The sequence below is a fragment of the Centroberyx gerrardi genome, chromosome 21 (assembly GCF_048128805.1).
Source record: "Centroberyx gerrardi isolate f3 chromosome 21, fCenGer3.hap1.cur.20231027, whole genome shotgun sequence".
In the NCBI taxonomy this organism is placed as follows: Eukaryota; Metazoa; Chordata; class Actinopteri; order Beryciformes; family Berycidae; genus Centroberyx; species Centroberyx gerrardi.
This window is the reverse complement of record NC_136017.1, coordinates 6,219,338-6,238,745: the sequence shown is the minus strand read 5'-3', so window position 1 is coordinate 6,238,745 and position 19,408 is coordinate 6,219,338. Positions and strand designations below refer to the sequence as shown.

The 19,408-nt window shown below is 40.7% G+C and overlaps 1 protein-coding gene across 1 annotated transcript; it reads left to right on the top strand.

Annotated features, from left to right (window-relative positions):
* The first annotated feature begins 2,011 nt into the window (after positions 1–2,011).
* On the top strand, positions 2,012–16,633 carry LOC139930503 (ly6/PLAUR domain-containing protein 1-like). Its single transcript, XM_078291193.1, has 4 exons — positions 2,012–2,143; positions 5,436–5,570; positions 9,215–9,442; positions 16,281–16,633. Exons 1-4 carry the CDS (start codon positions 2,095–2,097, stop codon positions 16,349–16,351), a joined length of 483 nt encoding a protein of 160 aa, XP_078147319.1. The 5' UTR covers positions 2,012–2,094; the 3' UTR covers positions 16,352–16,633.
* The last annotated feature ends 2,775 nt before the right edge of the window (positions 16,634–19,408 follow it).

Genomic DNA, 19,408 nt, shown 5'->3' with positions numbered 1-19,408 from the left:
CATTCATTCACTCGGTGAATGTGGGCAAAAGATTTCCAGAAAAACACGAAATCTTTCTTCTCAAGGGCATCGGGCGTAATCACCGCTTCCCACTCAAAATCTGTCAGGATAAGTTTTGCTCAAAGCAGCAACAATCCGCTCCAAGAATGCTTTCAAAGCGGGGGGATTTATAACCATTAGTGTCTTGATGGGTAATTATGTGTGTATAAATACACGCAATTAATTTATCCACGCTCGGATGATTTCTTTCTTTCCTTCTCTCTCTCTCTCTCTCTCTCTCTCTCTCTCTCTCTCTCGCCGTAATAGCCTCACTATGTTACATCGATTGCAGTAAGCCATTCAAACATCAGAATAGGCTATGTGAATGTTATGTTGGGTTAATAACTGAGATGATAATAGGTAATACTCCGGCGAATTATCATCGGTATTAACAGTGTCACTGGTATTAGAGAAGTTAAGGGAAAACGAGTTCATATACCCATAACGAAAAAGTAAACTAATGCTTTAATAGATTTTAGACAATACAAATCGCCTGTCACAGCAAACACTTGAAAATTGTGCAACTACCATAAGTCAAATAATTATATCACAGAAAACCCTATAGCAATACCTAGGAGATTGCTTTGAAGAGATGAACAAAATACCATAAGTACCATTGGCATAGTGCAAGTCCCTATAGGAGTGTTATGGGAATATTATAGGGATATTAGTGGTACCACACGAGATAAAAACATGCTCACAGCAACACTTAAAAATATTGTGCAGCTCGGTGGAAAAAAAGTAGGCTATACCACAGTAAATTCCTATAATAATACCATAGGAGCTTGATAGGAGTATTATAGTGATACTATAACAGGTTAAAAAAAATGCCATAAAGTACCATAGGGTTATGAACTCACTATTGAAGACCACAGACACACTGTAAGTCCCCACAATCGTCATTTTAAAATATCGTGCAGCTATAGAAAACCCTACCACAGGTTAGTAAGGATAGTATAAGGCTAGTAAGAGGTTAAAAAATACCACAAAGTACCAAGGTGACCATATACTCGCTACTGAACACCAGTCCCAATAGCAATATTATAGAACTATTATAGGAAAGGAGATAAACAAATGCTAAACAAATATCACAGCAACACTTAAAAATACTGAGGTGCAGCTGCTACAGGGCAAAAGATTATACCACAGAGAAACCAATGGTAGCTTATACCATAGTAGCTTGATGGGAGTATTATTATAATTATACATATGAGGCTGAAAAAATACCATAAAATACCATAAGATCACTACAAAGTCACTATAATATCAATCTCCTATGGTATAACATGAAATATTAAAGTGAGTTGATAGTGACCATATGGTACTTTATGGTATCACTGGTATTATAGTGATACCATAGGAGGTTCAAAAATACCATAAAGTACCATAAGTCCAATATAAACTCACTATTGAGTACCACACACTATAATGCCTTATAGGAATATTATAGTGGCACCATTAAGTACCATAACGCATACATTCACTATTGAGTGCCACATACGCACTACAAGTCCCCATAGGAATATTATAGGAATATATTGGTGATACTACAGGAGATTAAGTGATAAAACGGTGATAAGGAGGTGAGGTAACTATGAACTCACTATTGAGAACCACAGACGCACTTTAAGTCACTATAGGATTACTATAGTGATACCATAGGAGATAGAAAATACAAAAACGCACGATAATTTCTCTATAAACTCACTATTGAGACGCACTGCCAGCCCACATAAGAATATTATTGGAGTATTACAGTGGTTTCTTTCGTCAGGGCAAGAAGACAAACTAGTGACTGATGTATGAAATCCCAACTGCGAGATTTCATCACGTGGTGCGCTTTATGATTTCTGCGCTCCGGGTTTGTCTCCAGTTGCGCGGAGGACGAGACTCTCAGTTTTGCGGAGCTTTTTGCCTTCACCTCACCTCACCCAGCCGGAGAATGAGCGGATCTGTGTCCGGGTTTCCTCACCCTCCTCCTCCGCGGTGGTTTAGCTGCCTCTGAACAAGTTCATCGGGTCTGATGGTTCCCCTCCGAGCCTCATCTGGGAGAGAATGCGTCTTCTCGTTTTTGCGACTTTATTTGGAGTCCTTCTCGACGCAGGTAGGTTCAACTTGGAGAGACCGCAACCCCGTCGTTTCCACTAGAATGATGGCACAGGTTGGAGCGCATCTTCCCAAGCCCGTATACAACACAAACTGTAGGCATATTTGCATACATTTTAACATCATATATGTTACTGACAAACCTTTAAACCGCATATATAAAAAAAATCTTGTATCTTTGTATCCACATTTACGCGCAATATAGGGAATGCATGTCAATATTACAAAAAAATCCACTTGCATTTGTGCCACATGCATGTATTTGCATATATGGTACAGAGATATAAACGCATCTTATTGCTCCTAAATATATTTACTTATTATTTCGAAATCTACATGTCAGACTCTATTGCCTTACATATGACCATATCTGTTTTCTGCGTCTTGCAGTTTGCTAAATCTTTCAAATCTTGACCCTTCTCATATGTTTTTGGATTACCTCACATACTTTTGGGAAAGAAAAATCGGAAAATAGCCTCAGTGGTCAGCTGGAGGATTTAGGTTTTGCGCTCTGACGGCGGTTTGGCGCGGAGAGGTGCGCTGAAGGATTCCTCTGCGCTATTTGGGCATTCCGTGCAAGACGCAGACTATGTCAGTAAAAAGCTTTAAAGTGTTAAATCCTGACAGCGGTGTCCGTCAATTGTCCAACAGCTGTCCATTTCTCTCGGTGGGTGTATTTACTTCGAGAAAGGGCTTTTATTGCCAGTAAACCACAGTATTCAAGTAGAAGGTGAAGATGCTGCTGCCTTGTACCATTTTGCTCTTCCCCCTCTTTTTAATAGGATGCCTAATGGTTATACATATAGAAGGTTTCTTTACATTGATATCCATGTAAGGATCAGACTAATGCAGTGCTTTCTGCACTGGTATTCTTATCTGTTTCTCTTTTTACAAAGATATTATATATGTTTGGAATTTTATATGGGTGCTATGGGATTACAGTGGGATTGAGAGTAGAAGATGTTGGTTTTTGCAATTGCAATGTCCCTTGGATGCAGAAAGTAATTTGTTTTCTATGATTTTTTTGTTACCCACTGTTGTGGGACAAACAAATAGATTTTGAATGATTTCCTAAAACTGATAACCTATCCCCAAGCACTAGGTGATGCTTTTCAGTATGACAAATACTCCCAAAAAATAAGAAAGAGCTTTTTTCTTTCTTTCTTTTCCACAAGACGCCATTCAGTTGATGGATGGGGGTTTCACGCATTTGCTGGGTTTAAAGTAATTAGGCTTGGGTTGTGATGTTGTTTTGGACCTTTATCAGTTGAGCCTGTGTTTGATGGGGCTATCGAAGTTGAGATTAATGATTGGTGCCATTTCAATAATTACACCAGTAATATCCGTCACTGGGAACGGATGGCTTGTGTGGAATATTTAGGGAAGAAAAGGCAGGAGATGTTTGTGGGACTTGTGGAGTTTGTGGTTTAACTGTGTCTGTGTGATGCTGGGGATGATGATGATGTCTATGAGAAATACTAATTGAACCCGGCAGGCACAGCAGTTAAAGCAATCTAATGTGTCAATCAATACTGACTCATATAATTAGCAACAAAAACAGATTTGTGAACCAAGGTTGTATGGATTATTGTATTCTACTTTTCACTTCTCTGTGGAAAAAAACACTGCTCACCATTCAGAGAGGCAATATGGTTACTCTGCATCAAGCTATATGCTTACTTATACTTTCCTTCAATGCAGTGAGTGTCCATTGAAATCAATTCTCATGTCAACAACGCACAGTAAGGATATTATTCACAAAGCCAAGCCTTTAGCTCACCTGATTTCCATTCAATGAAAACTCTGCCGGTCTGTTTTAACATTGTCATTTTGAATACCGGCGAGATGTCACTTATTTTCAACAACACCGATAGCTTTAATATTGACTCAACTTTGATAATTTATCCATTTTAGATCTGACAGCTGAATTTTTTGAAGATGCATTGCTCTCTCTACTGGAGCGCTCAGGCTCTTGATTAGCTTTTGGGGAAAAAGAAATGATCATCCGGAGAGATTTAACAGCATCAGAGGAGATTTTCCAAAGCTGGGCGAGGCGCTGTGCATTACAGCGCTGTTTACAGTTTTACTACCCCAAAGGACATGAATACACATGGGGCATCATCCGGGATGCACCAAGTCTCTCTTCATGCTTGTTGGTATTATAAAGTTACCATTTTACTGTCTATTGATGGTGAAGACAGCCAAAGATATAAATGTCGACATCGTAGGCAAACAAAAATACACACTTTGTTTCACCAGCAATCAAAAAATCAGTGGGTTGAATGGGAATCTACAAGTCAGTGCTTTGCTCATGTGTTTTTCCTGGTTTTTTTACGGCTTTTTTAGTCTCACCTCAGCATGTGAATCTGTAACCCCCCTGTTGACACTAATGAGAGAACCAGCGCAGGCAACTGAAAGCGAGGCGGAAAACATCAAAGATTAGACTCGGGCGATGGGCCGCTTGATTAGCCAATGTGCTTGTGAAGCAGGTAGCGTCATCGCAGGCTGTACGGCAGCCTCAGCACTGACCTTCTGCAGCGGGCGTAATGTCACGCCACATATTGTTTAGAAGATAGAGAAGATGACACTGTGCTACGTTATACTTTTCTGGAACAGTGGTCTTGAAGATGTTTTGGGGCCATTAAAGGCTCTCTCGAAAAAACGCTAAAGCTGAAAAAGCCTCGGTTGCTTTGTTCTAGAAAAAACATGAAAAACTGTCAGAGTGACTCATGGACTTTTGTGAAATTCTAGAAACACGACTAGAAACAGGCAGCAGTTTGACATTGAAATAGCGCAGTGGAAAGTGAGGGTGTGGCCAACTGAGGCGAACACATTTTCTACTGCGGGTGCAAGTTTTCATTTTCAGCGAAATCTTTCCTCATTTAACCGTGACGAAAAACCTTAATCCTCCCAACCTCAACCAAAGCTGTTTTACTCGCTAAACGTAACCGTTAGCTAAATTCATGCTATTGTCGCATAATCCCGTCATGGTGGAGAAACGTAATGCGTTTCAGAGTTTGAAATGAAATTTAGTGAGACTGTTTCACGTATTTCACAAACAGCAAAAATACACGTAGCTTTAAACCAAATGCTTTTCTCATATCATGTGATGGATTGATTGATTGATTAATTGCTTGATAGATGTTTTGTCTATCTATCTATCTATCTATCTATCTATCTATCTATCTAGAGAACTCCATAGGAAAACAAGAATCGTGTCTCCCAGTCTGCAGTATGAATCATCCTTAATTGTCCATAAAGCCAGTAATGTATGTGACTGTGTTTTGCAGGAGATGCCCTTCAGATCCAGTGCTACCAGTGCGAGGAGGTGAAGCACAACGACTGCTCCACGCCGGAGTACATCGTCAACTGCACCGTCAACGTTCAGGACATGTGCCAGAAGGAGGTGCTGGTCAAACCCGATGGTAAGGGCGGAGGCGGCTTCGCTGCGGCGTGGATCTCTCCTGCCCTGTTTCACCACAGTGATTCTCAACCGTTTTCATATCAAGGACCCCTAATTTAGTCCACATTAGAGCCACGGACCCCCATTTGATGAGATTTTGTCTCTCGGACCCAAATCTGAGAATATTTTTACTGTTAGATTTGATTTTGTCCAGAATTCCATGACTATCTGTATTGTAGGTAGAGAGATAACAGAGAAACTATGATCAAAAAAATCATTCTTCGACATTCTTTAATTGTGTTAACTTCTTGTAAATTAAATAATGGTGAAGTTTAACAATTCATCAATTTTCTGGAGACCCCTGCAAGGACCCCCTGGTGGTCCCCGGACCCCACATTGAGAACCGCTGTTTTACCACATCGATGCACAGCTCCCGCACCAGCAAGCATGTGCAGCACACACATAATCAGCAACACCCTGTTTCCTCGGTTCAGTCGTCGTTTTCTACTCAAGAGTCTGAAGGATGGTATGCAGGCACAATGGAAGGCAAAGGATAATACATACTGCACATTACAATTGATAATCAATACACTCAATACAATACGTCAATGCACTATTTTAAAGAATACATGAACTGGTTTCATTCATCTTAAAAGTTCCTTACCCACAATTTTTGTACGCACAACCAAATTGAACTTGATGCCAAATTCACCAGAATACATGAAAGTGGTAATCCTTGAGTTCCTTGTTTTTGCGACATCTTTGTTGCTAAGCGCTCGTTGCCGTGGTGTTTCTGCACTGCACTTCCCACAGATCACCTGTCAATCAAACAGTGTGGGCGGAGCTTGGATTTTCTGTTGATGAAGTTTGAGTTTCTGTAGGTGGCTTTCATGAATTGGGTATAGATTGAATCACTATTGTGTTATATTAATCAGCGATAAAGAGTGGCAAAATGTCAATTTATTTACATGAAAATGTTGCAGATTATTACTTTAACTTGCTTTTCTGTAACATATGAAACACAAAAACGAATTTCTAGCATTGCCTGGGGTACAGCTTTTTTTTTTTTGTCATATTCTTTGAAATGATCATATGATGGAATCCAGGATAGAGTCAGTGAAGATTTATAATTGAGGCCACAGATGTATAAAGATGGCAGCCTCCTGGATTGATGTCATCAAGTCTTCCCAACCCGTCAGGACCGGTGCAACACATGCAACACATGCACATGCCGGCTTGGCCTCGTTTTGAAAGCCGAGCAGGTCGTCTGTAATACTTTTAAAAATACCTTTTTACACGTCGTGAAAGTGCCACTTCTTCTTGTTCAAGTCCTGCCCACGCAGTCTACATAAGCGACAAATCGAATGAGCTGCAGTGTTCGCACCTGTTGACATTTTCTCTCTCGACAATGAAAAGACCAAAAATCAGACAGAAAATGATGCTTCAATCACAACAACAGCCCGACTCTTCAATAGTGGCACTATCGCTGCAGAGAACATGAAAGAGAGTCCACAGACTGTTTGTGTCAAAGGACCAGGTGGCAGACCCAAAAGAATGTGTTTCACCATCCACTTCTCCTCCCAAATCCTAATATTTCTAGCAGCGCAGGCTGACCTAGCAGTACGGGCTGAATAGGTCAAAATGATCCGCTGTGATTTCGCTGTAATAGACATTGTTATCTGTTATTTTGCGGCTTTGCTCAACTGCGAAGAACGAGTATTACAGGAATTACACTTGAAGACGGAGCATCAAACTGGGAGAAACCTATATTTCAGTTTTCCTCTCCCTTGACACAAGCAAATGTAAGGCCTTGCGATGCATATATATATATATTTTTTGATAATGAACATACAGTATATGAGCATGAATCAGAACAAAGTCGTCTCTGTCTTACGCCGTCGTCGTCGTGTCCTTCCAGAGCCCCGGCAGCGCTTTATCTCGCCGCGCCGCTTCTGCTCATTCATCAAGACGGGAGAGACGTGCGGCTTCCCTCCGCTTTCCACTGACACAGCTTTAGAGCCGGTTCGTGTGTAGGCGTACGGAAAATAAAAACGCTACATTCAAGGAGCATTTACCTCGGCGCCGAAGGGAGGAAAACGGCTTTGTGGTCAAGGATTGCGCTTTGCCAAGGTGACTACGCTACACAGTATGTGTTTTTGCGAAGGTCGGTGGGCAGCAGGTGGCCTCGTGGATAGATAAACTGTCGTGTAATTGGAAGGTCGCGGGTTCATTCCGCGCAGCACATGTACACGCCAAGCGGCTTTGTGTCCTGTCGAAGTGTCCTTGAGCAAGACGCCGAACCCCCACCTGCACAGCAACAGTGGAGACATTGATTTACTGCTTTGCTACGCCAGGCACAGAAGTACCGGACGGTCTGAATACTGATGCTTTGTGTGTGTAGCCATGTGTGCTCCTGTACACCAAGGACACAACGGATATCATGGAGAAAATGTTCAGTTGTACACACATCGTCTTCTCTTACATCAATAAGAGACGTTCCCCCGATAACTGCAGGCAGAGATTGAATTGAATTTAGCTGAATTGATTGACTGATTGATCTGCTCAATCCAAAACTTTTTAATTGTCCTGTAAGGGAGATTTCATTTGCAGACAGGGTTTTACAACAAAAATACACAAAAAAACCCATGATAAATAATACAATAAAAACACCAGGTAAATGATAAAACACCTACTGTAACATCAAAAGTGCATAAGATTACATAACAAATCACACTAACATATAGCGCACCGGCAAACCTCAGCTGATGAGACCAGACGGGGAGTCAGCAGCCCTACAGAGCAGTAAAAAGATGCAACATTGCAAAATATGAGGTTCTTATACAGGTATACAATTCACAATAACATGAACAAACTTGATAAGACCAGACAGGGAGTCGATAGCTCTATATAGTGCAATAAAAAGATGCAGGGTTGCAAAATGTATAAGATATAGGATGCTACATCATTTCATGTACAAATTAAGCAATGTAATTACAGTGTAGGATAAATGAGTCCCTAGTTCTTTCTCTCCTAATGATCCTAATGAGATACAGATGCATTAGAATCAATTCAGTTTAAGGGCTCCCCATAGTCAGGCAGTGCAGTATTGAGCAATTCCACAATAATTATATAATCGAACAAACCTCATCATATTGGCAAACCCTACTCTCTTTAAAATTCAGGAAAAAAATCCCTCCGATCTGCAAAAAATGTAAAGTTGTGAAGTGATTTTAACTTAACCTATCAAGCTTATTTCTTGATATTTTTGGTCAAATTATCTCACTACGCAGATAATCTTGCTGGTTTCAATAAATTTCACTTGAGACATGTCAATATGACTTCTGTCAAGAAATCACATACATAAAACAATGAAGAACATCTGGAAACAAGAAACTTTCTCCAAGACAATTTCACTTTTACCAAGTAAAAGTAAAGAAAGTTAAGTAGGCTAATTCAACATTCTCCTGAAAAAAAGTCAAATTTGTTGAAACTGGTAAAATTATCTGTCAGTGCAGCAAGATGATTTCACACAAAAAAAATCCTAAAATAAGCTTGATAAGTCTGGATAAAATAACTGAACACATTTGTCAGTTTTTGCAGTGACAGCATAAGACTCTGGATCCTGCTCCGGTCTGGTCCCACCTCTGTCTGTCTGTTTCTCCGCAGGAATACACTACCGCAAGTCCTGCGCCTCCTCGGGGGCTTGCCTCATCGCCTCCTCTGGCTACCAGCAGTTCTGCACGGGGCGGCTCAACTCGGTGTGCATCACCTGCTGCAACACCCCGCTCTGCAACGGGCCCAAGAGGAAGCGTCCCGTCCCCTCGGCGGCGCCGCCGAGCCAGCGGCTGAACCGGTCGCCCCTCTTCCTCCTGGCCCTCCTGCTGCCTGCGCTGGGCCCCATGACGGTCCTGCCCCTGACGTAGACCAGTTGGCTTTCTTTTGTCCGAACCGTAGAGGAAAAGCTGACTTTTGTTACGTTTTTCTATTCGGTTCATTTAGGTTCACGCTGCCTAATTAGAACAGAATCAGGGCTTGTAAACAAAAGTCACATGGACTCAGAAGTCGCTTGTTTATTGGAGAGAGTTTTGGTCACCTGACATCTTGCCAGGTTAGAGATTTTGGCAGCGGGGGGCGGAGTCAAATCAAATCCCAGTCCCCGTAACTTTAGCTGAACTTGATGGAACTTGTCTGCGCTCTTTGCTGTAATTTCCCTTCTCTGCTGTTCAAACCAGTTAAGAAAACATGAAGAAACAGCTGAACATGAGTCCAGACTGCAGTTTGCCCTCGCTTCACTTTGTTCTGCTATAGGCTTTCCAAGCATGAGGAACTGCTGGCTATTAGATGTCAACGTCCATCTCCTTCTACCCATAAACCCTTGTGTTTTGGAGTCGTTTCCTCTAGTTGGTTCACATATACGTTCTCGCTCCTAACAAACCGCTCTGCAGTTCACTTGGAAGAGGACAGAGGCGACTCGGCGCCATTTCGGTGCCGCCCGAGTTCAAATGGCATCATTCTCACCGGGCAAAAACAAACTGAACTAAAGAAGTAAACGCTCCAAGAGTTCGAATAAACCGCTCCAAACATGGCTGGGCAGCGCACATACACACATTCTGGAGAAATTCAAATAAAAACAGCAACCCGGTTTAATTATTTTGACGACTGAACGCAAATCCTGCCCCTGTGTTTTTTCCCGGTGTAGGTTCGCCAAGGCTTCCAATCAATGATGTGACGTGAGAGCAGATATGAGAGCGTCACACTCGGCCCGTAACCTCTCGGCGGAGTGAGAAACCGTTAATCCGATCTATATCACACCCGTAAAAAAAAAACTGAGAATGACTGGAGAATGAGTAACTGGGAGAACATACTGTATATACCGGGCTTTCTGAATCATTTGTTGCTCTTGTTACCGGAGAGAAGGACCGTCAAGCCCGCAACAAAGACATCTCTCCGTTTCTTTGCTTTTTGTGAAGTGGAGCGTTTTGTGAAGAACCCGCTTTGACGTTATTTTCTGGTTATTATGCGCTGGAAAAGGGCAGCGCCGGTAGAAGCCGCTGTAGAAAAGAATACCTTCAAGCTTTTATTATTGGAGATTTTTTTTTTTTTTTTTTTTTTTTTGATTTATGGTTTCATACAGCACCTGTTATTCATTGTTGTTGTTGTTGTTGTTGTTGTTGTTGCTTCCAGTAAGTGTTTTTCTTTCCCTTTCTTTTATTTTTAATTGAGTTTCATCACACTGTCAGGATGTAGAGGGCACTTTCATTCAGGCAAAGTATTAAATCTGAAGTTTATATTAGCTCTCTTGCAGCGCAGTATCTTCAGTGGTATTTCACATTCAGTATATTTTCCACTGCCATACAGTATTAATAAACATTTCAGTGCAGGGAGCATAAATGACGCCGAAATGGTTTCGCAAAGTCTATTTGCGTTATTGCTTATTTATCTTCGTTCTTAATGCTAAGATTAAATTGATTTAGTAGCGAAGAGTGACTCAGTGGAAATATTAATAAAACAAATTGCAAATATGCCAAATGTATTTATTCCTTTGTAAATGAGACCTTGGGCCCTCTTAGAGATAAACACCCAGCACAGTGAATTATTAAATGAGTATTGCGTAGCCGACCTGTTAGTGATAGATGCTGTATAAGAACAAGCTATGAGCACAAATAAATTCTCATAGCTGCTTCCAGGTGGCACCACAGATATTTCCCTTGAAGTATAAGTATATACATTTCTTCTTTCTACTTCAGAAAGTTCAACATATGCCCAAATCATAACTAGTAACGCATGTAGCCAATGCTGTAGACCAAACCGACTGTATTTTATAAATTGCACCAATGGAATTAAAAAAACAATCTGACCTACGGATCTTATTTCAGTGTCCAGATGGGTATTTTGTGAAATTTGCTGGCTCATATTTCTCTCTAAATGATTTATTGGGCAGTGCCTATTTAGTGTTTTCATGAAGTTTCTTTCTTTATTCATGCTTGCATTGGATTGTTTTTTCGATATGTCCAGTATTATCTTTATATTTAATGAATGTGCTGTAAGGGATACTAGACGATGCCACACAAAGGGATTGTATGGTCCGAAGCAGAGCCAAAAGCCAAGAGACCAAACCAAGAGACTTATTAAAAAGGATATTGCAAAATGACTTATTATATTGTAGAGTGACTTATTATATTGTAGAGTAACCTATTATTATATTGTAGAGTGACTTATTCCAGAGCATTATTTTACGGCTCTGGAATGTTCATCTTGAATAAAAAAGTTGACAATTTTGGACAGAGATGGATCACACAATGAATTTTCATGACAGTTTTTTGATTGGTCTTCTGTGAAGAGTAATATTGTATTCTGCTGGTATGTGATGTAAATAAATGTTGCAAAAAAAACAAAAAAACACTCGGACTTGTCAACTTTAGACTTAGTTTAAGGGCAGTTAAGCATAAAGTTAAAGGTAAAGTTAGAGGTTCTTTCCAAAGAGAAATGTGCGATTTGAAAAAAAAAATGCACCTACTCTTTCAAATGATTGATAGCACAACATCAGAACAAATAATGCTGCTTTTTAAAGGATTGTAGGTAATTTAAATCCATAATCATCATCATATTTTTTTTTTTTCCCCAAAATGGATATATAGCGTTTTGTGAAGGATCCTTTAATTTCTATAAGAATTTGAACAGGACTGATTGCATTGTTTGGAAACAGAAGCTATTGTGTTTCGTGTATAAAACAATGAATTTTCTCAGCTATTAGTGACTTGAAATTCATGACCGTGGCATTCATTATCTTGGAGGGTCAGCAGGCTAGCTAACTTCCTTACATAGCTATCGGCTAGTTTGGCTAGTTTGAACTTGGAAGGTCAGCTAGGCTAACTAGCTGATAACTTAACGGCTACATTTCATTTTTTCACTTACAAGCAAGAATGCTGCTTCATCACATAACAGTTAGGCTGAGTTCTCTCTTATCCCTTTCCTTTTACACCGGTCTTCAGTCTAATGTTACTTAGCTGGAAAAACTGTGGTTCTTTGGCTCCGCCCACTACGGTTTAACTCAACCAATGAGATTATTTCTGCCTCTAGAGTAGCTCTGCCTTCAGTAAATGTTTGTACAACTAAAACTCCGATCTGCGTCAACAGAGACATGTCATGGAGTGTTACGAGTTTCTTGACCTTTTCCTTCTTGACAGAACAAAGAAAAAGCCTCATTTCCATATGGTGTTGTTCAAAGTATAGCCTACTACAAAAAAAGAGGTGATAATACTGTAGAGGGCAAGTTACACAGAGATAAATTGCAATCTTATTTCGCCGTCACTCCTCCAACATGGTGTTTCTCATGCACTCTCCAAACGTTCTGTTACACCCACCTCCACCTGCAGACTTCCCCATCCGCCCAAACCTACAACCAAGCATTAGAATTCACCTCAGATGCATGAACTTGAGGGTGGAGGGTGGAGGGTGGGGGGTTCGGGTGTCACTTTATTTCACTACCCGGGAAATTAAATCCAGTGTTGCTGGTGGTCCCTGGGAGGTGATACGGGCCTGAATGCTCTCTCTCCATTTCTTTAACCTTCACTCAGCCAGGCCAAGGGAAGGGCAGCATCGGATAAAGTGGTTTATTCAATTAGCTACACTCTCCACCTTAGCACATGCTGCCTACCACCACTCAATTACTCACCCATCGATTCTTTTCTGCATTGCGCCTGCTTCCGTGGCTTTCAAATTAAGTATAATTTGGGGAATAAACACATACGCTTTAACTGTTTGCTTTACTGCGTTAAATATCTGCATGCATAGCTCTACGAAGCACTAATCCCTTAAAACAACCTTACATTTTCATTACTTTACATGCATTCACCCCTTAATTCGTGCAAAAATCCCCCTAAAATGTATTAAGGGAGTTATTAATCCCATCGAAACCTCTTTAAACACCCCCTTAATCTTGACATCATCATGAAAAATTCAGGGAGCCAGGAACTTTTCCATTAATTTCCACTTAATAACCCTGTAAACCATGCACAAAAGGCATGAAAAATCCCTTAATCACTAGTGTGTCTGTGAATCAACTCATGAGTAAATCCTTTATAAACCCATGATACTAAACTTACTTTTTTAAAGCTATGTTATTTTTAAGGGATAATTAATGTTTATGCGATGGCAAAATTAAGGACATTTCAGGGGTAAAGTGATAGTATTTTAACCTTCCTTTTCATGCGTGATTCTTGTAGATCTTTACTACTTGTATGTGTGTGTGTGTGTGTGTGTGTGTGTGTGTGAGACTTTCAGTGACGTAAAGGTCCTGTGCATGCTGGAGTCCACCTGTGTGCATTTTCAATATGACGCCGAGCCAATCACTGGAGGAACTGTCACCACCGGCTTACGCTGAGACCTGATAGAAGCCTTCTGTGGGGCAGGAGATTAAGGTTTGGTCAGACTAGAGTAGAGAATACAGATTAGACATAATCCACTCAGCATTACACCCAGTCTACAATAGCCGGTTTGTCTCCTGGAAGCATGCCAGATTCTTGTACAATTCAGGTAATTCAGCAAGGATGAGATAGCAGAAACCCCTCCCTCCCAACCCCAGAAAACAGCGATATTGAGCCATAAAAGCCTGCCGCCTGACATGACAGCATATAAAATACTCTTTCATTCCCTTATCTTTTGGATGGGGGAATTCTATACAGGCTAGTTTAAGCATCTATTGCATCTGCTGGTAAACGGGCTGAAGGCAGTTTGAAGTGACATACAAACATTTGGCAGAGAAAGTGCATACAGCTTGGCAGTTAAGATGCGGCTATAGGAAGATTGGCAAGGAAGAGTATCACTGGCAACCGATTGAGTTGTAAGTGCCGTAATAGTGTTTCCACTTAACTATTTTCAATGGACTGTGTGGAATTGTAGTTATCATTAGCTGATGTGGGCTGAAAAGTATTAGACACTCTTAGGTTTTTTGTGTACTTGTACATTTTTGAGAATTAACTAATTCAACTTTTAAGTACGGTTTCTTCATAAAGATTGCATCGGAAACTCTTAAGTCTGAAATTAGAAATACACAAATTTATCCATGTCGTAGCTTAGTTAACATCCATCCAGCTGTGTTATTGGGTTGTGTTAGTTTGTTGTCTAGCTAGTTTGCTAGCCTTGCTAGTTATAGCTAGTAATAAAAGAAATGTCAATGTATTAACATTATTGAATAATGGGGATGGGCTTTTTTAATGTTGTAGTTTTTTTTTTAATCACAGATCAAATACTGACATTAACTTATTTTTACAATAGTGTGTAACAATGTGTGCAATATAGTGAACTCTCTTGTAACTCAGTAACTTTTACTCTCAGTACACTTTAGATTAGCTTGTAGACTACATCTTACTTTTATTTAAGTAGATTTTTACACTAGTAATTTTACTTCTAAAGCACAATTTCAGGTAAGTAACAGTACTGACAGGAACGGTAGCTACTATTTTCACCCCTGTTATACACACACACACACACACACACACACATGCACACATGCACACACATAATTAAACCTCCGTTCTCCCTATGGTCTTATGCATGGCCACAGTGCTACATATAAAAAGGCACAATTATTATGACATATTAGCCTGTATTTATGTTACCTGAACACTGGCCGAACAACTGTCCACAGATCCATTATAACAGCCACTTTGCAGAGAGATGAAAACCAATACATGATAAGATCACAGCTACGCTATTAAATAAAGCTTTTCAGCCCGGCGTGTGAGACAAGTCATTACACAACGGCATCCGCTCACTAAAATGTTGATGTTAAATACAGTCGAACCTCAGCAGTGTGTGTTTGCGTGTGTGTCTACTGCACCTTTAACTTTGGGACTATTAGCAGCAAAAGCGTCATGCGACGTGCGTGTGTGTGTGTGTGTGTGTGCGTATGACAGAGCATCATTAAACCCAAAGACGGAGGAGAGAAGGGGGCAGCGTGGAGGAAGTCAGGATGGAGGATCAGAGAGGGGAAGTGCAGACTACAGATCTCCTGGGGTTAAGAAGCAGCAAAAATAGGAGATTATTAAAAATAATAAGGCCCACCTCTGCCTCGCTCTAATGACGTGAGCGCAAACACAGTCATATTAGGGCTTTGGCAGTGGAAATACTTCAGTTGATGAGGGACCTCAACTCATCTGCTTTGTTTACTGTGTAGGCTAAGTGTATCGGAAATGAGGGGGAAATTATCTATTCTTCTGTGGGCGGAAGTTGTTTGAGGTACAGACAGCGGCGCTAACTGAGGACAGCAACATCAAAACCCCCCAGGGACTTAATTACCTGGAGTCAACCACAGACACCGTAAACTGTACGGTTATAATGAATCACAGCTAGCCCACTACAACGGATCTAATTTAATTTACAAGTTATTATTCAATAAATTAAACACATTAACCCGACCATCAAATAGGCCTAATTATACTTTTGATCAGTGACTGAAATCAACGTTTAAATGAATGAATGCTTTTCAGTTACAATTCCCATTAAATATATTGGGTTTGATGTGAGTAGCGTCAGAGTGAAGCCGGTCCTGCTAGTGCTGAGCAGTGCTTCCAACTCTGATATTTTGAAGGTCCCATATTCTCCACTTTCCAGTGTTTTATTTTGTGTCTTGAGGTCCATTCAAAGCTGTGTGTGTGGTGTCATCTACCAAAAACACTCTCAATCCATTTTGACACGTTCATTTTCCAGCATCTCTCTGAGCCTTACCAAGAACAGACTGTTTCTGTCGCCGTGTCTTTAAGGCTCATTAATATTAACGACCCCTCTGTTCCGATTGGCTAACCGTTTCAAGAGTGAAACGTGAGACGCCGCGGCCCGGCGGCTACAGGTAGGGAAAACTCTCCGGTAATAAACAATGACAACCGCTCAACCGCTTTGAAAAAAACACTTTGTTAGTCTATTATTTCTTACAAAAATGATAATGAGCGAACCTTTGTGACGCCACAAAGTTACTGAAGTCCAAACGGCTCGTTTAGAGGCTCGCTTTTCTAATATGGATTGTGTGGATTTAGTTGGCGACCGTGCGTTTTGATACTTTCACCATGTTTAGATAGACCATCCAACTCCTTTATAATCACAGAGGCAAGGGGAATCCTGTTTTACACCATATGGGACCTTTAACATAAATCTGATGACATGGCAGTCAACCTGATGCAAGCTACTTTGTCGAAGCAATTTCATTTTCACTTCAGCACAGTAAAACGCGTCTTCAGTGCAGTCAGCAAGGTCAGCGTGCCAGTAAAGAAAGAAACATAAATGCAATTAAAACAAAAACAATCCCACAAAGTTATAGGGAGAGAAAGGGATTAAGTTAACAAGCAGCGGACTGGTGTTAAATACATCCAAACCAGAGAGATAAAAGAAAATAAATCAGAGTAAAGGTTGTTAAAATCCCTCGGGACACTGATCATGCCATTCCAGTGAGACTGCTTTATGGATCTGGTGCTGGGAGGGTCAAAACCTGTCAGAGAGGAAGCTTTGCTAGAAACAAACCAAATCTTATCAATTATGTTATTCACTGCAAAAACAAATACCCATCTTAACAAGTCATACAGTCCCAGATTCAGCCTTCAAATCTTATTTTTCTTAAAGGAATAGTTCACCCAAAAATGAAAATTCTGTCATCATCTACTCACCCTCATGCCAGTTGAAACACAGGTGAAGTTTGTCCATATAACACACAGGGAGGCTGCCAGCACAACTCCATAGCAGCCTTCTCCAAAACAACTGAAGTCAGTGGGGACCAGTTCTTCAGAGTTCCAAAAAGACCTGCAGTATATTTACACCATAATTTAGTGCAAATCTTAACTACAGCTGATTGATTTGCAACAAATAATGGTGTGTAGGTCTTTCTATTCACAGTGTGATTGTTTGGCTGTTTTTGTTTTGGAACTCTAAAGAACCGGTCCCCATTGACTTCAGTTGTTTTGGAGAAGGCTGCTACCAAGTTGTGCTGGCAACCTCCCTGTGTGTTATATGGACAAACTTCACCTGTGTTTCATTTGGCATGAGGGTGAGTAGATGATGACAGAATTTTCATTTTTGGGTGAACAATTCCTTTAAAACAAGAGAAAAATTCTGCCAGTGTAGTGAGATAACTTCAAGATACTGACACTCATTTCTAGAAATGAGTGTCAGTATGTTGAAACCAGTCAGAATAAGGCAGATCACTGCACTGCTATCAAGAAAATGACACTTGATTCTACAAAAGTCTTGAAACAAGTTGATTTGTATTGGAAACAAGTGAAATTATCTCACCCCGTGACAGATTTTTTCACTTATTTTGAGAAAATTATGATTTTAGGACTCAATAATAGACTAAATGACTTGTTAAAATGGAGATTTAAAACTGATATTGATAAATGGCTCATGATGGATGGCGAGGCTCTGTGGTCTCTTGTCATTTGTTAAAACCAAGTCCATTGGTGCCCTCTAGTATTCAAAACCGGTGGCACAGGAACACACTGTGCAGCACTATCAGCAGCTGACAGCAGGAGATGCACTGCGGATAGAAACACAGGCTGCTGTCTATTTGGGAAATTTAAATATTGACTTTGCCATTCTGTTCAGTAGGAAGGAGTGAAAGAAGTCAATGTGCTTTTCTAGAGATTTGATTTGGTTATTTTTATTCTTTTTATTGTTGTTGTTGCTCTTTGTGTTCTTTTACTGTGAACACCTCAAATGTGTTACACTGCAAAATTCCAGTCTATTCTATTCTATTCTATTCTATTCTATTCTGTTCCATCAGGGCTGCTAGACTGTGGGAAGCCCTGCCTGAGGAACTTCAGGTTGCAAAGTCAGTATCATCTTCTCAAATCACATTAAAACTCAATTTTATAGACTTGCTTTTATGAATTCTTTTTCATCTTGCCCACCTTTAATCACATTTAATCTCTTTCTTTTATCTGATTTCTTTTTACACAATCTATTTCTCCTTCTTTTAATGTGTCTCTCTTGCCTGTGCTTCTTATTTTTGCCTTGTCATTATGAATTTTACTTATTCTTGTCTCTTTGTAAACTCATGCTTCAAGATAACTGCTGATCCTGTTCATCAACTGTTCTGTACACTGGCTATATGAAACTATTAGTGTTTTATTATAATATTATGAGATGCTATTGTTGTTGGAGCTGCTCAGTTTCAATAAAAAAGAAAAAGAAAACACCGCATCACTTGTGTTTTTGTACGATTCGTCACAGTGATGGGAAACTCCTTCCCACTGTGCCAGCAAACTGGAGAGTCGGCTTCGGGCGAATCTTTCCCCCGGCGCTGACAATGTTGAAACAAATTGTTTCACCTAACAGTTCCTGATAGAGGGGTTTCCATCAGCCGCACGGCGAGGAGACGAGTGGTGTTTCTAACAGGCAGGAGGGAAACTCAAGGGCTTTTCGAGGAGAGCAGGTGCGGCGAAGAGACTCTCGTGTGAGTGATGAGTCCGCCCGAGGAGAAAGGGCCAATGTTCTCCGGCCTTGGGATTGGCTCTAATGTGGTAAGGCGTGCTGGAGCCAGAATCAACCCCTCCAGCCTCTTTCTGGCAATATATGGTCTTTATCAGCGGGCCTCCATGTGGTCATGGGGGGGGGGGGGGGGGGGGGGGCGATCTCCCCGGCCCTCCATGGGAGCTAAATCACTGATATCATCTGCTGGAGTCAGCCGGGTGAGATGAGGTTGGGAGGCTGGCGCTGCTTCGGTGGTGTTTTGCTCAAAAGAAAACCAAGGAAGTCACCAATTGTATGTAATTACAGTATTGTTTTTGACATTTTTAATAAAGCCTACCACAGTATTTGTGAACGATCACTGTAATCAAGAGACAATCGGCCCCCTTGTTGTCCAAAACAACA